The 27,610-nt window shown below is 44.4% G+C and overlaps 1 protein-coding gene across 10 annotated transcripts in view; it reads right to left on the bottom strand.

Moving 5' to 3' along the window:
* BRDT (bromodomain testis associated) overlaps nucleotides 1-27,610 on the bottom strand; it is a 66,259-nt gene that overhangs the window by 20,396 nt on the left and 18,253 nt on the right. For 6 of the 10 annotated variants that reach the window (XM_079981209.1, XM_079981213.1, XM_079981211.1 and 3 more), the window contains 7 exons: nucleotides 16,344-16,590; nucleotides 10,365-10,502; nucleotides 8,566-8,695; nucleotides 6,070-6,254; nucleotides 2,944-3,288; nucleotides 1,180-1,308; nucleotides 838-1,011 (listed from right to left, as the gene is read on the bottom strand). In XM_079981209.1, coding sequence (XP_079837335.1) covers nucleotides 838-1,011; nucleotides 1,180-1,308; nucleotides 2,944-3,288; nucleotides 6,070-6,254; nucleotides 8,566-8,695; nucleotides 10,365-10,502; nucleotides 16,344-16,535 — 1,293 coding nt within the window. In that variant the 5' untranslated portion in view covers nucleotides 16,536-16,590. Of the gene's footprint in view, nucleotides 1-837; nucleotides 1,012-1,179; nucleotides 1,309-2,943; nucleotides 3,289-6,069; nucleotides 6,255-8,565; nucleotides 8,696-10,364; nucleotides 10,503-16,343; nucleotides 16,591-18,855; nucleotides 19,005-27,610 lie in introns of those variants that run through there. The other 4 variants (XM_079981214.1, XM_079981218.1, XM_079981212.1 and 1 more) reach the window with 4 other exon arrangements.

Raw genomic sequence — 27,610 nt, 5'->3', positions numbered from 1 at the left:
TGTGTGTGTGTGTAACATCCACACACACATACACACGGATGTTTTACAATAGTACTCCCATTTGCCAATCCTGAATGCAGGCTAGGATCCAGCTCCTGATGGGCAGTGCGGGCTTATGCCCACACCACCTATCCAGAGAGGAGGCTGAACCAGAGATTCCCATGTCGGGGCCTTAGAGGGGCCTCTGCCGTCCTGCAACGCCACCACACCAAATGGGTGAAGCACCCCGACCAGAAATGAGGCAGCAAATAAGCAACATGCACTGTAAAGGTAAAGGTAAAGGGACCCCTGACCATTAGGTCCAGTCGTGGCCGACTCTGGGGTTGCGGTGCTCATCTCGCTTTACTGGCCGAGGGAGCCGGCGTACATGTGGCCAGCATGACTTAGCCGCTTCTGGCGAACCAGAGCAGCGCACGGAAATGCCGTTTACCTTCCCGCTGGAGTGGTATCTATTTATCTACTTGCACTTTGACGTGCTTTCAAACTGCTAGGTTGGCAGGAGCAGGGACCGAGCAATGGGAGCTCACCCCATCGTGGGGATTCGATCTGCCGACCTTCTGATTGGCAAGTCCTAGGCTCTGTGGTTTAACCCACAGCGCCACCCGCGTCCCTGTTCTTCCCCGCTATCAGGTTCCCTGAACATACATTAATTGTTTGGCGCAATCAGGAATATTGTTAGCCTCTTTTTTTACTGCTTCGTTCAGCTACAGCCGGTGAGGAACTAGGCAGGTTATTCTGTGACACTGAGAGATAAACAGAGGTGATAGAGCGGTCCATCCATTCTGCTAATCGCAAGCACGCACCTCCGCTAGGTCGCATGTGTGCATTGCCACTCACTTGATCCTGGAGCACTGCAAGGCGTCTTGCTCTTTCATCCTCCGAATCCTCGGAGGCGGCATTGCTGCTGCTTCCACTAGAAAGAGCCGCTGTGCTTCTTGCAGTGGGGTAGAGCAGAGGACTGCAGGGAGCCGGTTCATCTGGAATTTTGGCAAACAGCATCTCGAAGACGTCCTTAACAGAAGAAAGTTAGCCGTCTCACAAACTTCCATGATGAAGTTTCGGGTTGTTTTAACAGTTCTGCCGCTGCAGAACAAGGTACAGCAGTTGCTTAAAGGCACTGAACTGCGTTCTTGGCGGAGTTTCAGAAATGCTGCTTTTTAGTATCAATAATTCACTCACCTGGAGTTTTCTTGCCATCGCTACTACTTCATGGTCCGGAGAGTTGTATCTGTAGCAGTTCATAAACATTAGCCTAACATCAGCAGCAAACTCTTGGGTATCTTTGTACTCACAATTCTCCATCTTTTTCTGTGGAAAACAGAAGGCTTTCTCAAGATTCAGATTCTGGGGTGTATATCCGACGTATGCCAATTACAGACACCATTTATTTTAATCCTATAAACTTAATATGTGGGGGATTATGACCTGAATCCCAGATATCTGCCCAAATAAGGATATTTCAAGTTCTAACAGCCATCCACAGTAGTACTTGGCTTTTTAAGTATATACTGTTTAGTCAACTTAAAGAGGGACCAATACACGTTTACATCTTATGATGCTTCTAGAGAAGAGCTCAAAACTTTAAAATGGTAATACAGATATCACAAACACATCGTTGGCAACAAATTTTATTATTTTGGTTATGCTGCATTTTTTTGCCACCTGTGGACAAATGTGTTCACAGCATAGGGGGAAGAGTGATTTCTCCTGCACTAGCTGCAGAAGGTTCCGGAAAGTGGGAAAAATATGCTTGGTAATGCATATTAAACTGAAGCAGAGTTGCCAGAGTGATCGTTAAAGCATACAGTATTCCTGAAGGAGCATCTCCACCCCCATTGTTCAGCTCCGAGGGCCTCCTGGCGGTTCCCTCACTGCAGGAAGTGAGGTGACAGGGAACCAGGCAGAGGGCCTTCTCGGTAGTGGCACCCACCCTGTGGAACGCCCTCCCACCAGATGTCAAAGAAATAAACAACTGTCTGACTTTTAGAAGACATCTGAAGGCAGCCATGTTTGGGGAAGTTTTTAATGTCTGGTGTTTTATCACTTTATTATTATTATCATTAATTCTGTTGGGAGCCACCCAGAGTGGCTGGAGAAACCCAGCCAGATTATTATTATTATTATTATTGCACTACATGCTGAAAACGCACATGCAGTTTCTGCCTTGGTGGTCATTCTGCTGCTCACCACGCTTAACAAAATCGTTCCCTCTTTCTGCCTTTCTCCGCTCTCTCTAAAAGCCGTCCATCTCTTACTAGCCCCTGCTGATGCTCTTCCTTCCACAAATGAGCATCAATCGTACACTCAGAGGTGGGCCACTTCGCTTTGCATGCAGAACATCACAGGTTCAATCTCCAGGTAGGGCTAGGAGAGACCTCTGTCCGCAATCTCAGAACTGCTGCTGATCAAAACTGAGCTAGTCTGACTAATGCAGCTTCGCATCATCCTATGTTCCTCCCCCAACGCAAGTCTGGTACATCGACTCCTCTGGCAGGAGTCATGCCAGTCTTCTGCTCAGTGTCTAGTACACAGTGCATGCATGACGGACATTAAGAGCAATCGCAATGCAAAGGTTCTTCCACCTTGGACAGTTTCATCTTGGCTGCTTCCCCCAAAGCCCAGTCAATAACTAGTTACCAAAGAACCACTTAGGGTATGGATACAACTCTCTAACTTCTCCAGGTTGGCAGCTGAGGGGTCAATTGGTACAGCAGGGGGAAAGCATGAGAAAAGGTTTGGCATAGGGGTTGCCAGTACTTCATCTCCTGCCCTGCAAATATAATACAGCCAGCCTGCAGTTGTTCCATACTCTAGCTTGTGTGGCTGTTAGAGATTGCCTTCTTTTTAACCCTTTAAAAATCCAAAAATACAATTTTCAAAATCTGAAGAATTCGCAGGACTAGTTGCCAAATGAACTCCCTATGCCCTGCGCCCCCCACTCACTTTAATAGTTTCAAGATCCATAGGGTGCTTAATAACATCATGATAGTCTTCAAGTCCCAAGGCTGTAACGTCTACTGGCTTATAAAAGGGCCAAGCATACTCTGCATGATGATTTGAGAACATTTCTCTAATGATCTCGTTACAGTATTTCAGAGGTTCTGTTAGCTTGGCATTTTTCATGGGTTTGAGTGGCTGCTGGGAGTCTGGCAAGTCTCTTTTTGAGAGGTACTCTTCGCGTTCTTCCGGAGAGGAGATCTTGACGATTTTGGGTTCATTGGGCGATGGAGAGGATTCACTGCTCGCTGTGATGATGGCAGTAGTAGTATCCGCTTTCCTTTTCACACCCTTTTTATTACAGAAACACAGGCTTTAATAAGGAAAGGAACTACAACATTCACATTTGTTTCATGAACCTTTGAAATAAAGCAGTTATAAATCCAACTATGACCAGTATGATGTTGGACTTTTTTATTTATTTCAGCCAATTCCCTTTGGATTCTTTCCAAGAACTTGGGTGAAATAGGCAGGTCTCAATCTAAGATATATATTTAGTATCTTTTAGGAAGTTAGGAGGAAGGTAAAAAAAAAAAAAGACTTCACCATAGATTATTTCCCTTTCAGAAGACCATTTATACAGGAAATGCATACTGATTATTTAATTGTTGCATGGTACCCAGGTGAGGTGGTTCTCACCCCACCTTGGTTAGTGTACTCATCACCACCAAACTGATCACTGAGATATTGGGGGGAGTCTGTGGTCCCCTATAGCTCAGATGCACGGCTCATACTAGGAGCTGTGCATTCTGCGGGATAACTACCTTCATATAAACCAACATGCTTCAGACTAATTAGTACACAAAGGGGTTAATACCATAGAGTAAGCTGTCCTGCCAGGCTTAGCTATGTCCACTTCCCTTACATTGAGAGGAAATGGGCAATCAAGCCTGTTGATCAGTCTACCTGAGAAGCTCAACATGTGAGGTCTGAGCTAGTTGCTCCAAACTCAGACCACATGGCTCTCACAAGCCACTCTCGAGTTCCTATACCAATAATTTAGGAACTTTCACCACTTTGGAACTAAACTAAGTTTTACTGCCTGTGCAACCTTTTTGACCGATATGGAAAAGCACATAAACCTGACCTTTGAAGTGTTTGTAACTAAACAGTTTTTAACTTACTAAACATGTTGTCTTTTCCTATGCCGGGGGAAGAGGAAATCACTTGGAAAGGCTTGTTTTAAAGGCCTAACAAACTGTATTTCCATGCTTTACTTTATATTATTATTATTATTATTATTATTATTATTATTATTAATTGAGTTTATATACCGCCCTATACCTAGAGGTCTCAGGGTGGTTCACAGAAAAAACATTTTTGGCTACATATTTTTGTTGTGATTTAAAATTTCTGCTGGGGTTCTCTCATTAAGGAGTACTTGCCCCAAACTAGGCAACCAGGAATTCTCCTTTTTATACCTATTTTTTGCCTTGAACCAACACTGTTCAAGTGCAGTGGGCCCAGGCCTGTGGAACTCCTTCTCACCTGAGATTGGACAGCACCCTCCTTGTTTAACAGGCCCTGTAGCTCCTTCTACATCAAGAAAAGGATTTTGGAAGCTTAAAGCACTTTGTGTTTGGCCCCCTCAAATGAGTTAATCTGTGCCCTACAGTATGTCACCTCACACACACACACACACACACACACACACACACCATTGTGCAGCAACAAGCTTTGCACTGTTGTTAGGCTGTTGTTGTGGACTGCCTTCTAGGTTTGCTAAATTTTTCGTTATTTGTCAAGACCCACCATCCGTGATGCAACAGGAGCCCTCTTAGGCGCCGCAGAGAAAAATCCATTCATTTGTTGGCAGTAGAATCATAGTCTAGGATCCTAGTTAGGTTATGCCATCTTGAAATAATGTGAGCAAAGCCAGAATCCAGCCACTGGGATGAATGAAAAGAGATCCTAAAACAATACTGAACTAGCACCGGGCAATAATAGGTTGTGTAGCAGCAAGAACCACACCACCTTCATAAAATTTAGTTTCGTTGAAGTGGTAAAACAATGAACCACAGGGAAGGAGTAATGGAGAACTTCTGAAACAACAATGGGATATTAGCTCCGCCCAAGACATGATGGAGAGCAGCAACAGCTAGGAAAAAATAAGATATAACCTTTCACAAGGACAAGGAAGAACACCACAGATAGAACAATTGTCACACACACAAGGAATAAGGATATCGTTTGAATGCTACACTTATAAACTAAATAATTTAATGTGTCAAGATGAATGGATATCGTCAATACTGCCGTTTTTGTATAAGGGGTTGTTATTTTGAATGAACTGTAATTGAGATGAGTAAGATTTTGGAACGCAGAAACAATTCAGGCCACCTAAATTATATAATTTGGCATCTGAATGATTGGGATTAAGAATTGCATTATAATTTGGCATTGTTATAATTAAGGTACCACTGGATTATTGTAATTGAAAACAAAACATTGTAAAAAATAAAATAAAATTTAGTTTTAAATCCCTTGTTTCCAGTCATTTAAATCTAGAATTATTTCAGAGGCCTTAGTTCATATTTAGCGGTAATTACCACTGGGACGCAGGTGGTGCTGTGGGTTAAACCACAGAGACTAGGGATTGCCGATCAGAAGGTCGGCGGTTTGAATCCCCACGACGGGGTGAGCTCCCGTTGCTCAGTCCCTGCTCCTGCCAACCTAGCAGTTCGAAAGCATGTCAAAGTGCAAGTAGATAAATAGGTACCGCTCCTGTGGGAAGGTAAACGGCGTTTCCGTGTGCTGCTCTGATTCACCAGAAGCGGCTTAGTCATGCTGGCCACATGACCCGGAATATGCTGGCCATATGCCGGCTCCCTTGGCCAGTAAAGTGAGATGAGCGCCGCAACCCCAAAGTCGGCCACAACTGGACCTAATGGTCAGGGGTCCCTTTACCATCTTTTTACCACTGGCCAACATCTCTGTTGTTGTGCTAAGCATCTTCTTATGGGGTCAGACTCCATTCTTTTAAACATCTCCAGCTTCCCTCATTTCATTTTGGTACCCATATTGTGCTCTGTACCAAAAGCCATACCACTAGATGGCCAGGAAAACACCCACCTTTTTAGAACCTACCCCTTTCGCTGCCATTTCAGTAGCTGGCATTATGTTTGACGTCGGAGTCACCGGTGACAGTTCTGGGGCATTTTGCTGCCGCGTCGGGGTCATCATCTGAGGCGGCTTCACTTTCTTAGCCTGTTTTGGCTGTTGGCTTTGGTTAGGTTGCAGGATTCCTGCATCGGGCGCTAAGGAAATTAAGCAAAGCTGTATGAGCGAGGGACGCGGGTGGCGCTGTGGGTTAAACCACAGAGCCTAGGACTTGCCGATCAGAAGGTTGGCGGTTCGAATCCCCACAACGGGGTGAGCTTCTGTTGCTCAGTCCCTGCTCCTGCCAATCTAGCAGTTCGAAAGCAGGCCAAAGTGCAAGTAGATAAATAGGTAACACTCCGGCAGGAAGGTAAACGGCGTTTCCGTGCGCTGTTCTGGTTCGCCAGAAGCAGCTTAGTCACGCTGGCCACATGACCTGGAAGCTGTACGCTGGCTCCCTCAGCCAATAAAGCGAGATGAGTGCCGCAACCCCAGAGTCGGTCACAACTGGACCTAATGGTCAGGGATCCCTTTACCTTTACCTCATGAGTGAAGGAGTCCTAACAGCACTCCAAAAACTGGTCTTTTTAAAGATTCTTTGCTGACTTGTCTACTGTCACAGCCTGGAAGCCTTTTTGGGATACTTCTGCAAATTTTGTGACCCCCCCCTCCGAATATGCCGATACTTTCCTTGTGTATAGGGCTGGGGCTGTTTTGTCTCTCTAAGGATCAGCACTCACAGTTTGTATCATGATTTGTCTGCAGAGAGTTTAGATCATGTCAGCTAATTAAGTAAGTATTCATTCTGATTTGTTTGTGGGGAGATGAGATGATGTTGCATCTAAGCAAGGGTTATCCTACCTTTTCCAGTGTATCTCACCTTCACTTTACTTACTGCAAAAAGCTTGCTCTTATAGGAAAGTAGATTTGTTGCAGAAGACCTCCCAAGCAACTAGAATTGTGCGTTCTGAATTTGCCAGTGTGTGATGGAATTCCACCCCCAAATAGCAACAGGCTAGTATTCGTGTATAGGATTCTCCCCAAAACAAACCCAACGTGCACCCAAAACATTTGCAGTAACCCATCTTATAAACAGTTATAACTAAACACATAGTTTTGGTAGCTATTTTACCACACAATTTTATTTTATTAGGTATATTTTCTTAAATGCTGATTTCACTTGTATTTTGAAAACTAAAGTCAAATTCTTTTTAACATTCGATTTTATTGGTATCGATATTGCTAATGGATATGGCATTGTTTTTGAATATATGATATTGTTTTATGTAAAATGCTTAGCGGTTTTGATGATTAAGCGGTATATAAACCCCATTAAATTTAAAAACAAAATAAAACAGGAAAATTTATTTAACATTGGCAATACTTGTCTTGGGCATTTTTCCCCCTTGAGTGTTCCAAATGGTAATACAATATATGTATACTTCCATATTTTCCAATTATCTATCTACTGTTAGAGCAACTAAAACTTCCATCATGGTCTTATTTGACTGAGAAGGCATTAAACATGTCAGATGAGTACTACTAGATCAGTGTTTCCCAAACTTGAGTCTCCAGCTGTTTTGGACTACAATTCCCATCATTCCTGACCACTGGTCTTGCTAGCTAGGGATGATGGGAGTTGTAGTCTAAAAAACAGCAGGAGACCCAAGTTTGGAAAACACTGTACTAGAGGAAGCAGTTAGCACAATGCACCATTGAAAAGGTACATTTGCATTGTCAGCACTGAAATATATATTACAATATATCAATATTGTAAGGTCCCTTTGTCATACAGTAAACGCTGATTGCTTTTGGCCTTATCATTTCCTTAGTGGTAGACTAGAATTAACCTAATTTAGATACAGTGGTACCTCAGGTTACGCTTCGGGTTACATATGTTTCAGGTTACAGACTCCGCTAACCCAGAAATAGGACCTCAGGTTAAGAACTTTGCTTCAGGATGAGAACACAAATCGTGCAGCGGCGGAGCAGCACCAGCAGGAGGCCCCATTAGCTAAAGTGGTGCTTCAGGTTAAGAACAGTTTCAGGTTAAGAACGGACCTCCGGAACGAATTAAGTACGTAACCAGAGGTACCACTGTATTGGGAGAAAATCCTAAGAAGGTTTGTCAGCTAGAACCAGCTCAGAGACTTAAGCTATGGTACAATAGCTTAGATACAATATTTCCTGTTTTAATCTCTCATGTGTTAGATGTAAGATTTCCCACTTCAAATGCTTGATTTTCCTATATTTAATCAGCCTTGAAAGCACCATATTCTTTATCCTACAACAGTTCTGCCGAATCTGACTACTAAATCTTGTCATTACCCATAAACAAGTCTCAGTTGTTTACTCTTTGTTTTAGTTGTTTGCCGTTGGAAAAGCTTCTCTCCAGAATGCAATATTTTACAGCCACTTCCATTGGTGCCACATTCTGGTCACAGACCTTCGCTCAATTACTTTTCTTACCGTCCGTTCTTTTCCCTTTCCTTCTCCCTTTATTGACCACCACTATTTTCTCATCGGGGGGCATCTGTGCAACTTTCTGCAGAAAGACTTTTTCTAATGCTTGGGCCATGAAAACAATGTCATCACTGGGCTGCAAGACAAACATTACACATGAGATCAAGATGCTTTTAATGCTAGACTAACATTCACATTACATTCAGCTGCGAGTCACCGGGCAGGGACTGGTTTGTTTTTAATTTTTAAGTCACAGAGCTCAGGGCTCATTAGAGAGAATGGGGAACTGTCACACCAATCCTGGGGTTTGTGTTTCCATTGCAGCTCATCCGAGAGGTCTCCCCCCTTTGCAAAGAGCTGACTTAGGAACAGCTGAAGGACTCCAATAACACCAGCTCCTACAAAACAGTAGTATCCTAGAATTCTAGATTCAGGTAGGTAGCCATGTTGGTCTGACGCAGTCGAAATAAATAAAATTGTCCAGTAGCAACTTAGAGACCAACTAAGTTCTTTCTGGGTACAATAGTACCTCAGGTTACATACGCTTCAGGTTACATACGCTTCAGGTTACAGACTCCGCTAACCCAGAAATAGTGCTTCAGGTTAAGAACTTTGCTTCAGGATAAGAACAGAAATCGTGCTCCGGCGGCTCAGTGGCAGCAGGAGGCCCCATTAGCTAAAGTGGTGCTTCAGGTTAAGAACAGTTTCAGGTTAAGTACAGACCTCCGGAACGAATTAAGTACTTAACCCAAGGTACCACTGTATAAGCTTTCGTGTGCAGGCACATGAAATCTGAAGAAGTGTGCATGCACACGAAAGCTTATACCCAGAACAAACCTAGTTGGTCTCTAAGGTGCTAATGGACATTTTTTTTTAGTATCCTAGAAGTACAAGTTACATAGACATGGGTTTTTCGTTCCCTGCAAAGTGCCTCGTTCCTGAAATTGTACCCATGCAAACATACATATGCAGCTGAATTTGATGCAGATTATAGGAAAGGTGGATATGAAAAGCAGATTAAGGCAGGACTCTGAAGGAGCCTGGTTTAGCCACTGCTAGAAGCAGGCAAAGCGAACAGGTCATGGTTTCCCAAACTTGGGCCTCCCGCTGTTTTTGGACTACAACTCCCGTCATCCCTAGCTAGCAGGACCAATGGCTAGGGAATGATGGGAATTGCAGTCCCAAAACAGCTGGAGTCCCAAGTTTGGAAAACCCTGGTACAAATGCAACAACACCAACTTGGATAGCACAGCTGGTTAGAACATGGTGCTGGTGACGCCCAGGTTGCAGGTTCGATCCCCGTATGGGACAGCTGCATATTCCTGCATTTCAGGCAGTCGGACTAGTAGATGATCCTCAGGATCACGTCCAACTCTACAATTCTATGATTTGATGAAACAAAACCTTTTATAACAAATAATTGAGATGGAGGGGATGTGGAACAATTGCCAGGAAGTGGAGTAGCAGGAGACGTGTGCAAATGTTTATGCATGTTTTTGATGATGTTCAGGTATTTGAGTAGAGTAAAAGAAGAAGGAAAAGAAAACAGAAGTGGAGGATCCCACCAATACAATTAAATGCCTGTTTTAAGAATCTGCCCTACTTTGGCAATTGTAAGTTGTTTTAAAAGGATGTATATTGTCGTAACCAACCCTGGTACCTTAGGAGGAAGGGTGAGCAATAAATTAAATTATTAGCAGCAACAGCAGATGATTATGCTGCCATTAAATAATCCCAAGTAGCCCTTACAGACCATTGCAGAGAATTCTGAAGAACTGCCACCTTTGGCTATACATGATACATACCTTGTTATACAAATAGCAATTTGCAAACATAGTTTTAAAATCTTCAATGCATTCTGCAGCACAAGTGTAGCATGTGTGTTCCAGACGTTTCTGAATTGTAGTCAAGTCCATTGGATTTTTAATAATGCTATAATAATCCTGTTTGAAGTTTTTTTAAAAAGAGAGAGAGAAAGAAACGTTAGAGTACCATGACTTAGAAGAGCAGTTAGTTGCTGTAACCATAGACTCCTGGCCTTGTGTCTTGGAGGGGAAAACTTTTCCATATTGAAAAAAGGTGTTCAGAGCAAAATATAACCTTCAACGTAAACGACTCTCCAAAGCTTTACTGAAATATGCTTAATTTATGGCAGTGGATTGGGTGTAAGAGGAAAAACGGCATTTATATGGCTAAAGTCAAGTATTTTAAATACAATCTCAGCAATTCTTAAAGCAAGGAGGTGGTGAACGGTAGGGAAAACACATTTTCCCTCTGGAGAAAGGTTTCGGACAGCTAATGAATTGCGGGGGTGGTGTTATTGTGCCTTCTGTAATTAGGAGCAAAACACAGCTTTCCAAAACAATTTAACTCGTGAATTATTCCCACTATTCCTATAGAACTGTTCCTAGATCTTGACATCTTCTCCAGCACCTCGTTGATGCTTAAAAGGTAAAGGTAAAGGGACCCCTGACCATTAGGTCCAGTTGTGACTGACTCTGGGGTTGCGGTGCTTATCTCGCTTTATTGGCCGAGGGAGCTGGTGTACATCTTCCAGGTCATGTGGCCAGCATGACTAAGCCGTTTCTGGCGAACCAGAGCAGTGCACGGAAATGCCATTTACCTTCCCGCCGGAACGGTACCTATTTATCTACTTGCCCTTTGATGTGCTTTCAAACTGCTAGGTTGGCAGGAGCAGGGACTGAGCAACGGGAGCTCACCCTGTCGCGGGGATTCAAACCACTGACCTTCTGATCGACAAGTCCTAGGCTCTGTGGTTTAACCCACAGCGCGATGCTTAAGGCCAAGTAAAACCCAGATGCACTGTAGCTGCATACCCAGTTTAGGGGTGTTTCCAGGGGCACCCTGAATTTTAGTTTATATACCCCCCCAGACCCAACAAATATAAGTATATTTTAATCCAGACAAGCAGTTAGTGGAAGAAACTGACACACGGCCACAGGTAGAGAGGTGCAGAGGAGGAACAATTTTGTCTGTGGCATTCGCCAAAAAGTTGTTCATAGATGACAAGCCAAGGTTGATGGTACAATGCTCTTACATGTATATGAAATACGTTTTAAGTGTCTCCCTTAGAAATCTGAAGAGGCAGAAGAGGCCCAGGGCTAGTTCCTTTATATATATATAACTACACTGAGTGAATGACCTCTAATATTAACCTCAAGTGACAGCTTCTTTGGAAATCCAACACCAGAAATGGAAGGTGACAGTCACTTTGAAAGCACTTTTGGACAAACTGACCATTTGAGTTTGTCAAGAAAAACAGAAACGTGTCTGAGGGGTTTAGCCTTCACTGACAATATCCAAGCCCTGCAATGATTTTTGAAGAGAAAGGCCCACAGACTAAGTATGCATGTTATAGTTCAGCCAATAAACAGTCAGGAAAAAGAAAAGATCGAATACTCATAAGCACCAAAATCAGTTGTGATTACATGGTCTTTCAGTAAACTGGTAGATGACTCAAAAGGGACCTATTTTAATTGGTCAGCAAATTTGTAATTGGTATTGCTGAAAGTTAACAGCTATCTTTTCCATTCTTTCAGTTCCGATGAGTTACTGTAATAGGAAATGAAATGCAGTTATTATGGACTTTTCTTCCTACGTTGAGTGAATTTTTGCCAGTTCAATTTATGTTACACGTCCTTCAGTATATAAAATACAGAGGTTTTGTTCAGAGACAATGTATTTTAATTTGATTGATTGGATAGGGGGCCAAGAAGGTTGAAGAGTGAAATTTGTGAATGTTTTGATAAATTGATTGATAGCACTAATTATAGTATAGGGGAACTTAAGAGGGCAAGGCCATATATAATATAGTCACATTACCGTATTTTTTGCCCTATAGGACGAACTTTTCCCCTCCAAAAATGAAGGGGAAATCTGTGTGCGTCCTATGGGGCAAATACAGGCTTTCCCTGAAGCCTGGAGAGCGAGAGGGGTCGGTGTGCACCGACCCCTCTGGCTCTCCAGGCTTCAGGAAGCTATCAGCAAGCCTGGGGAGCCCGCGGGAGTTCCCGCAGAGCTCCCTAGGCTGCGGATAGCAGCCTGCCGCTGGGCGCCCTGAAGCAGAGTGCCCCGCGTGCCGGGCAGACCTCTGCAGTGTGGGGAGCCCTGCGGGAGTTCCCGTGGGGCTCCCCACGCTGCGGATAGCAGCCTGCCGCCCGACGCGTGGGGTGCCCTGAAGCAGAGTGCCCCCCCGCGCTGGGCAGACATCGGCCAGCCCCACAAGCTCGGGGGACAGCGGGGAGGTACAGCGCCGCCATCCCGCTGTTCCCCGACCTGGTTTTGGGGGGGAAATAAAGGGGGGGAAATTCCTTTATTCCCCCCCCCAAAAATTAGGTGTGTCTTATGGGACAGAGCGTCCTATGGGACGAAAAATGCGGTAATTATTTTACAAGTATGAATTATGGATTTGTGTTTAAGGGAGAAGACTTACTCTTCATTATGAAGAAGTTCTTAGAGATTTCATTTTTTTTTTCATTTTATATAGCAACTGCTGAAAAAATAATTGCCATCAAATAGAATAAATACTAAAGGGTACAGGTAAAGGTACCCCTGCCCGTACGGGCCAGTCTTGACAGACTCTGGGGTTGTGCGCCCATCTCACTTAAGAGGCCAGGGGCCAGCGCTGTCCGGAGACACTTCCGGGTCACGTGGCCAGCGTGACATCGCTGCTCTGGCGAGCCAGAGCCGCACACGGAAACACCGTTTACCTTCCCGCTGGTAAGCGGTCCCTATTTATCTACTTGCAGCCGGAGGTGCTTTCGAACTGCTAGGTTGGCAGGCGCTGGGACCGAGCAGCGGGAGCGCACCCCGCCGCAGGGATTCGAACCGCCGACCTTTCGATCGGCAAGTCCTAGGCGCTGAGGCTTTAACCCACAGCGCCACCTGCGTCCTTAGAATAAATACTACATAGCTGTAATTATTTTGTTGCTTCTCCACATTGAACTAGGGTGTTTTCACACATTGCTGCAGACCATTTCCATAGCTGTCAAGCGTCCCTTATTTGGCGGGACAGTCCCTTATCCCAGCGCCATGTCCCGCTGCTGTCCCTTATTGATGATGTCCCTTAAATAAGCTACTGAAGGTAATGGGGCCCTTTCTATGTCCAGCTGTGCTTTGTCAACAACAAATTGTTGCTGTTTATTTGTGTTGAATATATGCTATATGGTCATTTATGGACCTAATAGGTATCTAAAGCCATTTGCACGCAACAAAATATGTATTTTATCAAAGTAATTGTTGATCCCTTATTTTGGCTGCTGATCCCTTATTTTCAAGGCTGCTGGTCCCTTATTTTCAAATCTGTAAGTTGACAGCTATGACCATTTCCTACATATACAATGTATGTGACTTTCTTTTATCATGACAATTTCCAGCCAATTTGCTTCAATCTTATTGACAGTAGTGTCTTATTCTTTATCAGATGTAATTATTTATAATTCATAGCGATATGTTCTAATAGTTGGTGCCTTGCGGCATTAAGATTCTATTATTGTGCATTATATACCGCAGTGTATCTGTATTTAGAAATACACAACAGCTGCATTCCTAAGAGCATCTCACCATCTATGGTTGCTCTCGTTTTTATTGATACTTTAAAAGACTATATTAACTATATTAACAAGGAGTGTGCTCGTGCTCATGAAGAAACACCCTCCTCTTAAATCACTTGAGTAGCAATTCAAAAACCCAATCTACCATGCCAAGTGAGATGGATACAGAAAAGACTCCTTTCATCCAGCCCAAAACCTTTCCACCGTGCTCCATCCATGGAGTGATCTTTCATCTGGTGTTGAGCTCCCTGAGCTCTGGAGGGATTCCCACTGGGCAACGGCTCACAGGAAGCCCCAAAAATGGGACTTCAGAGGAGCCAGCCCAGAATCCACTGGATTTCAGACCAACCCTGCTGATGGTATTGGGTCCAGTCTGCTGGGTGTAACATCACAAAAGCAGTCAAATACAACATTTCCTGTTTGCCGAGAGTAGACACACAGGGGAATGTTGATCCAGCCAGGAGGACTTCCTGTCACTCCTGGTCTGGAGCATCCTCCCCCTGCGTGTCGTCAGGTGAGACCCTGGCAAATCCTATAAAGGGGCTGGTCACGCAGCCATCTTCCCTTTCCTCCATTTTTCTCTTGATCTATCTTGATGTCTTTTGCTGTCTGCTGCATGTCCAGCAGCACATGGGCTCAGTCCCCATATGAGATTAACCCACACGCTCTTCTGTAACTACAAGCTGAAGCCTGCCCTTCAGGGAACCTACTGTGAACTGAATGAGAATAAACTCCTTATTACTTTTAAGAGAAGACTGTTGTGTCTTTATTCTTTTTAAGAGGAATAAAAGGGGAATTTACCAGGAACAAATCCAATCTAGACAAGCCAGACTGGTTTGCTTAACTCAGGAGATTCAAACGAATTGACCAACTTGCTTCCAGCAATGTGCAAGGGAATATGCTCTGCTACCAGCTCACTGGCGTGAGTGAGGAAGGATAATATTGAATCAATATATCCTCTCCTACTGTTCACAACATTCCCACACAATCGAGACTGGTGCAGTGCTGAGCAGGGCTATGCCTATCCCATAGCTGTCAACCGTCCCTTATTTGGCAGGAAAGTCCCTTATCCCAGCGCCGTGTCCTGCTGCTGTCCCTTATTGATGATGTCCCTTAAATTTCCTGGGTTTCAAAGGAAGCAGCTCCTCTCCCCTGCCGGCCAGGGAGGAGGGAGGTTCCAACTGTGTTGCTTGGCTGCATTGCTCACCCAATAAGGAGTCTAAGAATGACTGGGGGGTGGAGCTTGCATGCCTTGTGCCAATCAAATCAGCCACATTGCCTGGGGATTCGCCTTTGCTCAGCGCTTCCCAGTGGAGAGGTGACGGTGGTTTTCCTTGCTGCATCCCCTTTGCCGGGTTGCTGTGCTGTGGGAACCACCGCTTGAGGCTTCGTTTGGCTGCTGGCTGGGCTTTCTGCCTTTGGCTCGGAGGGGCTCAGAAGCTGAACATACCTGTGCTTGGAAAATCCCTTATTTTGGCTGCTGATCCCTTGTTTTCGAGGCTGCTGGTCCCTTATTTTCAGATCTGTTAGTTGACAGCTATGGCCTATCCCCACCTTTCCCCCGGCTGATGCGAGCAACAGTGGCTATACCACTTTGTCCCATGGCACCCCATTCCTGCCTGGTCAGGGATAAGATTGCTCTGTTATGCAGGAACACCTGCTTCAGTTTGCCATATGTGATAACAGCGAGAGAGAGGAAGTTCAAGGATTTGCCACAGATAATGGGATGCGGGTGGCGCTGTGGGTTAAACCACAGAGCCTAGGACTTGCCGATCAGAAGGTCGGCGGTTTGAATCCCCACAACGGAGTGAGCTCCCGTTGGTCGGTCTCTGCTCCTGCCAACCTAGCAGTTTGAAAGCACGTCAAAGTGCAAGTAGATAAATAGGTACCGCTCTGGCAGGAAGGTAAACGTTGTTTCCGTGTGCTGCTCTGGTTCGCCAGAAGCGGCTTAGTCATGCTGGCCACATGACCCAGAAGCTGTCTGCAGACAAATGCTGGCTCCCTCGGCTTATAGAGCGAGATGGGCGTGCAACCCCAGAGTCGGTCACGACTGGACCTAATGGTGAGAGGTCCCTTTACCTTTAAGGCTGATGTGCTTGCAGCACCAGAGTTTCTCACTGAAAGATGAGCTGCAGTTTCAGACACGTCTACCCCTGCGTCTTCCTTAACTATTCATATTTCTGTTTAAGATAAAGTACAGTAAACTCTTACCGGGAGGTTTAGGCCTGCAGCGTCTACCGGCTGGTGAAACGGCCAGGAGAAGTTATGTCTCCACATCGCTCTCATGAGCACCCTCTGCAAATACTGAAGCTGATTTGTCAAGCGGCCAGTTCCTTGGGCATTGATGTATTCTGGAGGGGGAGGGTTGACAATTGTCGTATGCTGCTGACCTGGGGCAGTCATGTTGATCTCTAAGGCGTATCTGTTGCCTTGTAGGTCAACCTCTCTGTCAGAGAATCTGCAAGAAAAGTGATCCACGGCATGTGAATTGATTCATTATTTTGTCTTTACTTTATTTCCTTCTGCAGGGCCTGTAAGACAGAGCTATTCCACCTGGCTTTCAATTTGAACTTAGCCTGATTTTTTATTCCCCTTCCCTCCCCTTTTTATGAAGATTACCCACTCTGGGATCCCACAGCTAATTCTCTCCTGGTCTCCTCGCTGGCCCAAACAGGACTAATTTAGCCAGCTAGCCCTGGTGATCACCTAATGTTTATTGGATGGATTTCCCCCCTACATTGATTTTTGAATTCTGAATTTATTGTTATTCACATTTTATACTGTATTTTATGCTGTTTGTCATTGCATCAATTACCGTATTTTTTGCCCCATAGGGCGCACCGGCCCATAGGGCGCACCTAGTTTTTTGGGGGGGAAATAAAGGAAAAAATTTTTATTTCCCCCCCCCCCCAGGTGCAGGGCTGGGGCGGGGGAAGCCCGAGCTTCCCCCGACCCCAGCCCCCAGAACAGGCTGCTATCCGCAAGCCGTGGGAGAGCTGCGTGACTTCGCGCAGGTCTCCCACGGCTAGCGGAGAGCTGCGCAAAGCCTGAAGCCTGGGGCGTGCTGAGCTCAGCGCGCCCCAGGCTTCGGGGTGCAGGCAAGCTCTCTGCTAGCCGTGGGAGAGCTGCGCAAAGTCACGCAGCTCTCCTATGGCATGTGGATAGCTTCCTGAAGCCTGGAGAGCGAGAGGGGTCGGTGCGCACCGACCCCCCTTGCTCTCCAGGCTTCAGTGAAAGCCTGCATTTGCCCCATAGGACGCACACACATTTCCCCTTCATTTTTGGAGGGGAAAAAGTGCGTCCTATAGGGCAAAAAATATGGTAAGTGTTTTAAATTTGTTGTTATCCCCCTTGAGCCCAGTTTTCTGAACCGGGAAGGGTGGGGTATAAGTAAAAATTTATTATTATTATTATAGATAATGTGGAAAGCCTCAAAAAGGCACCAGAGGCACATGTTTCGTGCATGAATCAATAGCAAAACCCATTTACAGATGGCAAAACTAGGGTGAGGGATACCTGGAGTAGCAATCCCTCTTATGGTCAACTTGGGGGATGTCGGGGGAGGGGAAAGAAACCTACTGCATGTGTAGCTCTTTGTACTGCATTTTTAAAAATCTCACTTTTCAGCCAAAAGGCTCACAGAGCAGTTTACAATGATCAATAATAAGATGCCCTCAGGCTTACCGTCTAAAATACACGATACAAGAAGAAGAGGAAAAGGAGGGGATGGTGGCGGGGAGGAAAAAAGTATAGTCAAGCACTAGTTCTTAGTTGCAAGTTTCTTACAAGCATGTTTTCTACCGGGGGGGGGGGGGCACAAACAAGATATTTGCAGCTTCTTCTTCATTGATGGATGGGGCCAGGTTGATCTACCCATTGCCATGATGCTTGCGGAACAGAGAGCACCTTCCAGCAGTTCTTTGGTCCCCTGGCCAATGGGAGAGGGCAGAGTGCACTGCCCATTGGTAGCTGCACAAGAAGCAGGAAGGGGTGTGGGATTTGGGGGTACCCATCTAAACACTAGGAAGGAAATTACCCTCATTATCAGCTAGTCAGGATGCCTCTCGGGTAGGACTCGCCAAAGTGTAATACAGTGGTACCTCGGGTTACAGACGCTTCAGGTTACATACACTTCAGGTTACAGACTCTGCTAACCCAGAAATAGTACCTCGGGTTAAGAACTTCGCTTCAGGATGAGAACAGAAATCACACGGCGGTGGCGCAGCAGCAGCAGCAGGAGGAGGCCCCATTAGCTAAAGTGGTGCTTCAGGTTAAGAACAGTTTCAGGTTCAGAACGGACCTCCAGAACAAATTAAGTACTTAACCCGAGGTACCACTGTATTTTTATCTATCCGTCCCAGGATTCTGACAGACACATCCATGAGATTATCCCATTCATATCCCCATTTTTTGGTATATATATATATATATATATATATATATATATATGTGTGTGTGTGTGTGTGTGTGTGTGTGTGTGTGTCTAGGACAGTGAACCACTAACAGCCACTCAGAAGATGCCAAGGAAATAGGAACTCCTGCATAAAGTGAGGAGCTGTGATCCCACCACCTACCTCTCCCCCAGCATAAACCAACAATATCTGCATGGATCCAACAACATACAAAGGGATATCATCAGCCAGTTTCCAGAGGTAGCATGTGTTTGAATGCAAGATGATGGATGACAAAACTGTGGGGGACAGCTATTGCTTTCATGCCATACCTGGTGTCCCTTGGCTTGTCGTTCTAGGAAAGGGGTTATTTAAAAAGTCAGTTTATTTTCTAAGAGTCAGAAGAGGCCATTTCATACATCCACACCCTGAATCATGCAGATTCCTCGCTATTTGTCCAGGACTCTCAACTGTCTTCCTAACTGTCATAGAATCTTTAATCCTGGATGAACTTGTCAAGTCTGCTTCAGAACTGCCATGCATCTAGTCTTTCCGAGAAGCTAGGGCATGATACTGCCACAGAAACTAAGTAGCTGGAGACACTTCTTGAAGATGAGCAAAAGAGGTCACATAAAAAGAGGGTATAGATATTCAAACCAATAGTGATCTATGGAAGTGAGAGCTGGACCATAAAGAAGGCTGATCGCTGAAGAATTGATGCTTTTGAATTATGGTGCTGGAGGAGACTCTTGAGAGTCCCATGGACTGCAAGAAGATCAAACCTATCCACTCTTAAGGAAATCAGCCCTGAAAGCTCACTGGAAGGCCACCTCATGAGAAGAGAAGACTCCCTGGAAAAGAGACCCTGATGTTGGGAAAGATTGAGGGCACAAGGAGAAGGGGACGGCAGAGGATGAGATAGTCAGACAGTGTTCTCGAAGCTACTAGCATGAGTTTTACCAAACTGCGGGAGGCAGTGGAAGACAAGAGTGCCTGGCGTGCTCTGGTCCATGGGGTCATGAAGAGTCGGACATGACTATATGACTAAACAACAACAACAACAACAACAGATATTCAAATCAGGATCTGTGCCTCTGCAGAGGATATTGGACTTCCGCCTCTTCTCAACCCCAGCTATGGGTGCCCATTCCTGATATACTGTAAATAGATAGATATGGATTGTAGAAAGCCCAAATTAATTGCAACTTCAACTCTGTACACAACTGAGTTTTTGTCAGCCAATTTGTCAAGCCATCTGGATATGGATTCAGAGCCTGCCATAAGCCAATCACTCAGGAGGTACAGCAGAGAAACAAAGTACTGGGAGGAAAAATTGAGCTTGTAATTAAGCGAGGATTAAGAGGTTCTAAGAAACGTAATAGAATTTTATTCAAAGCAACTGTTAATTAAGGTACTAGCACACTAGGGGAATCTAGGTTCAACACAGCTAATGCAATAAGGAGTCATACAACAGACTTGATTCATATATAGATGGGCAGGTGCCTGCATACCATTTGGTTGGGGGGGGAACGTCTTTGTTGTACTACAACAACCTTCAAAACAGTTGCTGTTTTTGAGACAATATTGTGAATAATTTCCAGTCTGATGTAGAGCATTGGGTCAGTTGCGCTTTAACCAAACAGTTGCACGGTTCTCCTGGCTACAAAGCCACTACTCCTTTCTCTTAGTATTTTGGCGCAGTATGCTCCCAATTTCCTAGCTGGCTTAACCAGTGCTCCTGACTTTTAAGAAGTCTCGCCAGTCCTCGGAATAAAATTCAAGGTTTCGTGTCATTCAAGAGCAGAACTTAACTAGATTTTGGAGATGGTTGTTACAATTAGTAGTCAGAACACTGCATGCATCACATGCAAAAACGTGGGCAACAAACCTTGAAGTTGCTCACCTAGAAAACCCAACCTCTCGTGCATTAAACTGCACTGGAATCTTTTTGATGAAGGGAAAAACAAAATTGTAAGACAAGCAATTTGGTCATTCTTTCCCTCCATCTATATGATGTGGCCAGGTATTTCAAGATTTCCTATTGTTGAGCAGAAACTGAGTAAGAAGACACCAAGCCAAGGTTCTCAACAGCAAGCTGCCAGCTGTACCCCTTCTTGGGTGCACTTGTAGAGGAAAAGTCAACCAAGAAAAATGTGCCTCCTTATGCAATGTTATGTACTGAAGTTCTCACCCTGGGCCAGCAGGGGGAATACTGTAGATAGTTTTCACTCAGGTCCACATATGCAAATAAGGGATTGAAAGTGACGTTCAGTGATTGGATAGTTACAGAAAATGGTTACTTTTGCGTTCTAGTGGAGCTCTATATAAGCAGGCTGGCTGAACCCTTTCAGTTCAGTTCTGGCCTGGCCTGTGAATAAACAAGAGCTGTTTGAAGAATCGCTGTGTCGTCTGATATGTTCACCCACAACTTAACATGTAACACAGTCTCTCAACAACTACAAGTCCCACAATTCCTGCTGATATTTCCTATGCACAAGCAGGAGGAGCCAACAGGGTGTGGCTTCTAACCCAGAAGCAGAGAGGGACCAACCACCATAACATAGATATCTCTGGGACAGTGGGAGCTAGCCTGTGCTTCTGATGAGATGTACAGCCCCCCCCCCCCAAATTAAGGTGAGTAAATTGAGTTAAACCCTTTGCCTCTAGAGTGCATTGACGATCTGGCATTAGCTTCCAGGAGCCAGAGTCTAGACTCTGGGTTTCTCACTTGTCTGTAACAAATACAGACCATGCAGCTGCGCCTGTTTGTAAATATCAACCACCCAAAACCAGAAAGGGACAATATTTTGATTAGAAAAAAATATTTGGGGGCGCTGCTGGAAGAGGGGAGGACATTTCACCCAACCCTTTGCCCAAGGGCACAGAGCTGAACATCTAAATCAGGGCAGAGAACCGGTGGCCATCATTTTACATACCCATAACAAAGAGGATGCATCCTGGAAAAAGAGGACATATTGTAACTGTAAATGTGTGTATCCTACCTAGTTCAATACAGTTTGTTTTTGTTTGCAAAGACCTATACTTTTGTCAGCTCCTCCTTTTGTCTTTTGCAGGCAAAACTAACTGTGGATCTGATTATTTATGGAACCATCTCATAATTAGGAAATATTTTTCTTTTCATTATGTCATTCCTAGCAGTGGCAGCCAAGCCAGAAGTCATCGTGCACAATTTCTGATTCAGAAGGCAATAAAAGGAAAAATAAATAAATAAATAAAAGTAGTTGGAAATCAGAGCTATAACATGAACCAGCCCAGCAACTTACCTGTAAGGAAGAAGCAGAGCGCTGAAGCACAGCACATCAGAACTCTCCCCTTTGCCTTTCCACTACATGGGATTTAGCCACATCTGCAGTTTGTAATTTCACAATGGCAACACCTGCTCAGGTATTTTCCCATATTAGTTTGTTTTAGAAAAGAAAAAAACCCACCCAGAATAATTAAATAGCATGTTAGTTGTATTTCAGTTTAGCTACATATGGAGTGGTTGTGTGTCTTAATTTCTTTCATTAAGCAAGCAAGTCAGAGAGTAGTGCTTATGGGAAATAAAGGGAGATGTGGAGAGTCTAGCTTGTCCAAACATTACTTCCCCCGATTTACATTAAATCAACGTAAGCATTGATTCCTGTTCCTGTAATAGTGTTATGAGAACGATTATCTAAACTTGTGTGGATAATTATCGAAACTTTTATTGCAGCCTTCTTAGATGCAAGTTTATTCAGCCGTCCATTGAGTTAGATGGCGTTTACTTACAAAAGTTAAGTTGTTCATGGAACTGCAGCAGAGAGTTTCTGTTGATGTTATGGGAGCCAAATGAGATCCAACTATTCAGGGTCAAATCCTGCACTGACTTTGCCGAAGAGAAGCTGTGAACTGTGCATCTCTGACCAGTGTTAAATATGAAAATGTATTTTATTTGGTTGTTTGTATTGTTGTATGTTATGCATATTGTATGTTATGTTCACATTTAATAAGGGTGGATTTTTGTATTGGGGGGGTGGGGGGTTTATGTTATGTTGTAAATAAAATTTCCAATAAAAAATTATAATAATAAAGAAAATGGAGGATGGAATAATGTCTAGAATGTCATGGAGGAGAGAAAGAAAGGCCTCACAGACGTATGCTTGTGCACTATGATGGGACTCTGGCCATAGCAGCTGCTAAATAATGCTCTTTTATTTATATTTTCAATAAAAGCACCCGCCCACCATTTATTGGAATTTGTCATTGTGTTCCACAGCAATGTTAAAGACAACTGGTTTAATTCAACAGGTAGTTCTCTCTCCCGGCATTTCCCTAAAAAGTCCTTTTTAAAATATAAAGCAAAACATGTAACCTTACCTTTGAAACAGAGTTATTTTGCTGCCTAGAAAAGTCCAAGTGGCTCTAATTAGCACAGCCATAGCATTTTCCAAGGGTGCTACACCTGATGGCATTAATTCATTCTTATGTGCATGCATGTACTCAGATTGGTAAGTTTGTTAAAAGCCCCTTCTTTGTAAGAAAGGGTTGGGCAAATTCGCTTGGAGACCCTGTAGTCGTGCATGTAAGGTTTCTTTTGGGAGGAGGCTGCCTAAATCTGTAATGATCTGTCCCAGAACTGATCTAACAATGCAATTGCTGTTAGATGGTTATGGGGCCCTCTGCTGTTTTTATGCATTAATGAAACAGCATCAGAAATAAAAGTTCCGTTTTAGTGTCAGTTTGGAGCAAAGGAATGAAACATAAGAGCTGGCTACTTAGACTGCAGTCCTAAATGCACTTACTGTTTCTCCTTTAGCTGTCTTCAATAGGGAGATGTCATGGATCTATTGTTTGGTGTGTTTATATATATATATATTTAAAGGGTTATTGTAATGTTTACAGAAAGGTGATATGCAGGCTGCATACACATTATACGTTTAAAGCACATTTAAAGTGTATTATTTTCCTGAAAGAACTCGGAGCACTGTAGTTTATCCTTCGCAGAGTTGCAACACCCAGCAGTCCTTAACAAACTACAGTGTCTGGAATTCTTTTGAGAGGAAAAAATGTCCTTTGAATGTGCTTTAAAGGTACACAGCCTAGGTTTGTCTGACTTAACTAGGTGGTTGACTTCTGAGTAAATGCCTGTAGGATTGCACTGTTAAACTTGGGGAGTTTTAAATCGTTCCTGTAGGGCAGGTGTGGCAGTGCTTTGGCCCATCAGATGTTGCTGGACTACAGCTCCCATCCCGCGCCAACCGTTGGCCATGCTTGCTAGGGCTGTTGGGAACTGTAGTTCAGCAATCTTTTGTTGTTGTTGCTGTTTAGTCGTTTAGTTGTGTCCGACTCTTCATGACCCCATGGACCAGAGCACACCAGGCACTCTTGTCTTCCACTGCCTCCCGCAGTTTGGTCAAACTCATGCTAGCAGCTTTGAGAACGCTATCCAACCATCTTGTCCTCTGCCATCCCCTTCTCCTTGTGCCCTCCGTCTTTCCCAACATCAGGGTCTTTTCCAGGGAGTCTTCTCTTCTCATGAGGTGACCAAAGTATTGGAGCCTCAGCTTCACAATCTGTCCTTCCAGTGAGTGTTCAGGGCTGATTTCCTTAAGAATGGATAGATTTGGTCTTCTTGCAGTCCATGGGACTCTGAAGAGTCTCCTCCAGCACCATAATTCAAAAGCATCAATTCTTCGGCGATCAGCCTTCTTTATGGTCCAGCTCTCACTTCCATACATCACTACTGGGAAAACCATAGCTTTAACTATACAGACCTTTGTTGGCAAGGTAATGTCTCTGCTTTTTAAGATGCTGTCTAGGTTTGTTCAGCAATCTAAGGAGAGCCAAATGTCCCCACTGCTGCTCTAGGGCATCCTATTACAATATGGGGATTTGTCTTTTGCAGTTAGGAAATATAAGTACTTGCCATGTTCTGCTGGCAAGTACTTATATTTCAGGGTGGGGAGAGATTTCAGTCCCATTTGTTTTTTAAAAATGCTTATTTTTTCCATCTGGTTGGAAAAGCAGGGTCTGTCAGTGCAAACTTTTTGAAAAGAGATTCATGTGATCCAGAATGATATGCCTGTCTCCATGAATAGATTCCTTGTTGATGTGAATATAAGAGATTGCTGTTTTGTTGTGTCTGTGGTACATTTTCACTCCGAGGAGTGTGATGGTTGATTTAGATTCACTGAGCCAGTAATAGATCATAGCCCAATGATTAGTTAAAGTGTTCTACAATGTCATTTTAACCTTTCTGGAATAGTGTTACAAATAGCAATCATGCCATGATAGTTTAGATTTAGTGGAAATAGGAGAGCTTTGCTGCGGATGTTTGCTGCAGGACAAAAGTTGCAGGGTGGTGTTACGTCTAAAAATATATATCCTGGGGTCATGTGTTCTGCTCCTACCAACATAGGTTCATTTAGAAAGCAATACACTCCAGGACTTTGCTCAAACAGGTACAGGGTTTATTTTGGATAACAGGTTATTAATATTTTGGATGAACAAAATGTACAATGCCATAAATCAGAGATGGGGAACCTGTGGTCTTCCAGATGTTGTTGACAGTCAACTCTCACCAGCCCCAAGCCACCATGGCCCAATGGTCAGCGATAGCGGCCATTGAAGTCCAGACTTATTGTTGTCAACTTGCCCTTCCCTCTAAGGTCCCAGGGCGGATTATAACCATGAAAACACAATGCCATAATGAAGATGCCAGAGACATCTCCTTGGGGAGGGAGTTCCATGACTTAGGGGCTACCACGTCCCTGACCTTCTGAGGTGGAGGAAACAACCAGTAGGGCCCCCTCTCCCATTCTTAACTTCTGAGAGGATTTGTAGGGAAGGAAGAGGACACCTGTCAGGTCTTTGGGGCCTGAGTTGTTCAGGGCTTTAAACTAGTGTGAACACCTTAAATTGGGCCACAGGTTCCCCTTATCTCAGCATCAATAATCTGTATAATCAGAGCAGAATGAACACTCTTAGCACAGTCCTATACACGTCTAGGGACGCGGGTGGCACTGTGGGTTAAACCACAGAGTCTAGGACTTGCCGATCAGAAGGTCGGCGGTTCGAATCCCCGTGACGGGGTAAGCTCCCGTTGCTCGGTCCCTGCTCCTGCCAACCTAGCAGTTCGAAAGCACATCAAAGTGCAAGTAAATAAATAGGTACCACTTCGGCGGGAAGGTAAACGGCGTTTCCGTTTGCTGCTCCGGTTCGCCAGAAGCGGCTTAGTCATGCTGGCCACATGACCCGGAGGCTGGACACCGGTTCCCTCGGCCAATAAAGCGAGATGAGTGCTGCAACCCCAGAGTCATCCATGACTGGACCTAACGGTCAGGGGTCCCTTTACCTTTATACATGTCTACTCAAATGTTAGTCCTGCTGCATTCAGGAGGGCTTACTCCTATGCAAGGAGACATAGGGTGACAGCTTATGGCTCCCTAAACCTCTCATCCCTTTCATTCCCAGTTATCCACTCTGACACTTCTCCCTCTGCTGCAATTCTCTCCCATCTCTGAGCTAACCGTGGTAACAAGCCACACTCGATCTCTTTCCTCCCATCTCCCAAACAGCTACACTCACATAATGTTTGCTATAGGATTGCAGCCCCGAACTATACAGTAAAGGGTGCATAGATCTAACATAACATAGCCTTTCCTTCTACGAACATGACACCAAGATTATACTATTTGCGAGTAGGCCTGCGAGCAGGGCTTTTGAGACTCATTTCATGTCCATTAAGCTTAACTGGAGCTGTGCTATTCTCCTAAGGTTGCAATCCTGCATGTTGTTATTTCAGTGTCAGTTCCATTGAATCTGGAATGTTTCCATTCTGGGGGAAATGGCAGGAGATTGGACTTCAAGCCAGGACATCCTTGATTGCACATGCTGCCCCAAACTGAATTATCCTACTTGATATGGGTGGGCCTAACTCAGAGGTGACTAACTTGTGGCCTTCTGCCAGATGTTGTTGAACTCCAGCTCCATCAGGGTTGATGGGAGGAGTAATAATAATAATAATAATAATAATAATAATAATAATAATAATTTATTATTTATACCCCACCCATCTGGCTGGGTTTCCCCAGCCACTATGGGCGGCTTCCAACAAAACACTAAAATACAATAACCTATTAAACATTAAAAGCTTCCCTAAACAGGGCTGCCTTTAGATGTCTTCTAAAAGTTTGGTAGTTATTTTTCTCTTTGACATCTGGTGGGAGGGCATTCCACAGGGCGGGTGCCACTACCAAGAAGGCCCTCTGCCTGGTTCCCTGTAAATTGGCTTCTCACAGCGAAGTAACCACCAGAAGGCCCTTGGCACTGGACCTCAGTGTCCAGGCAGAACGATGGAGGTGGAGACGCTCCTTCAGGTATACTGGACCGAGACCGTTTAGGGCTTTAAAGGTCAGCACCAACACTTTGAATTGTGCTCGGAAACATACCTTAACAACATTTGGATAGCCATAGATTTGCTGCTGGTTTGCGGTCAATTTATGCCTTGTGAGTTTTCTAATATCTAATTGCCTTGCCTGCCATGAGCAACAGCAAGCTAAGGGTTCCCAGTGCATCCAGACAGAATAATTTATTCACAGTTTCCAATTTTGTTATGCTAGCAATGCGATCCCATGAAGAGTTAGGCACATATAATGGGCTTTGGTATGCCTGAATCTGCATAGGATTGGGCGGGTTCTAGCTTCTTGAAGCAGCTAATCGTATTGCAACACATAGCTCATTTCAGGACTAAATGAGCACAGCTATTGTATAGACACCCATGGTCTGTTGATGAAAACAGCAGGGATGTGGAAAGAAGATTCAGAATTAGAGTTGCATATCACTGTCGTGGGCTCCAGTCTGAGTTTTCCAGAGAGCATTCAGTAACTACAGAAATGATTCTCAGCTCAGCTGTGTGTCTGCCTTATTCCATACTTGGGTAGGCTTTCAGTGTCAGTTCCACATCTATGTATTCATAAGACATCTTTTTTTATGTGTCTGTGACTTCCGTATGTGTCTTTATTTATTAGGACCTTTTAGCTGGGAGTCCTATTAATAGCCGAAAAGCTGTGAAATGCTTAGCTCTGTTCTACGACATACTCCTGA

The sequence above is a fragment of the Podarcis cretensis genome (genome assembly GCF_951804945.1).
Source record: "Podarcis cretensis genome assembly, chromosome: 6".
Classification (NCBI taxonomy): Eukaryota; Metazoa; Chordata; class Lepidosauria; order Squamata; family Lacertidae; genus Podarcis; species Podarcis cretensis.
Note: the sequence above shows the minus strand (reverse complement) of the source record. Positions and strands in the feature narration are given on the sequence as shown.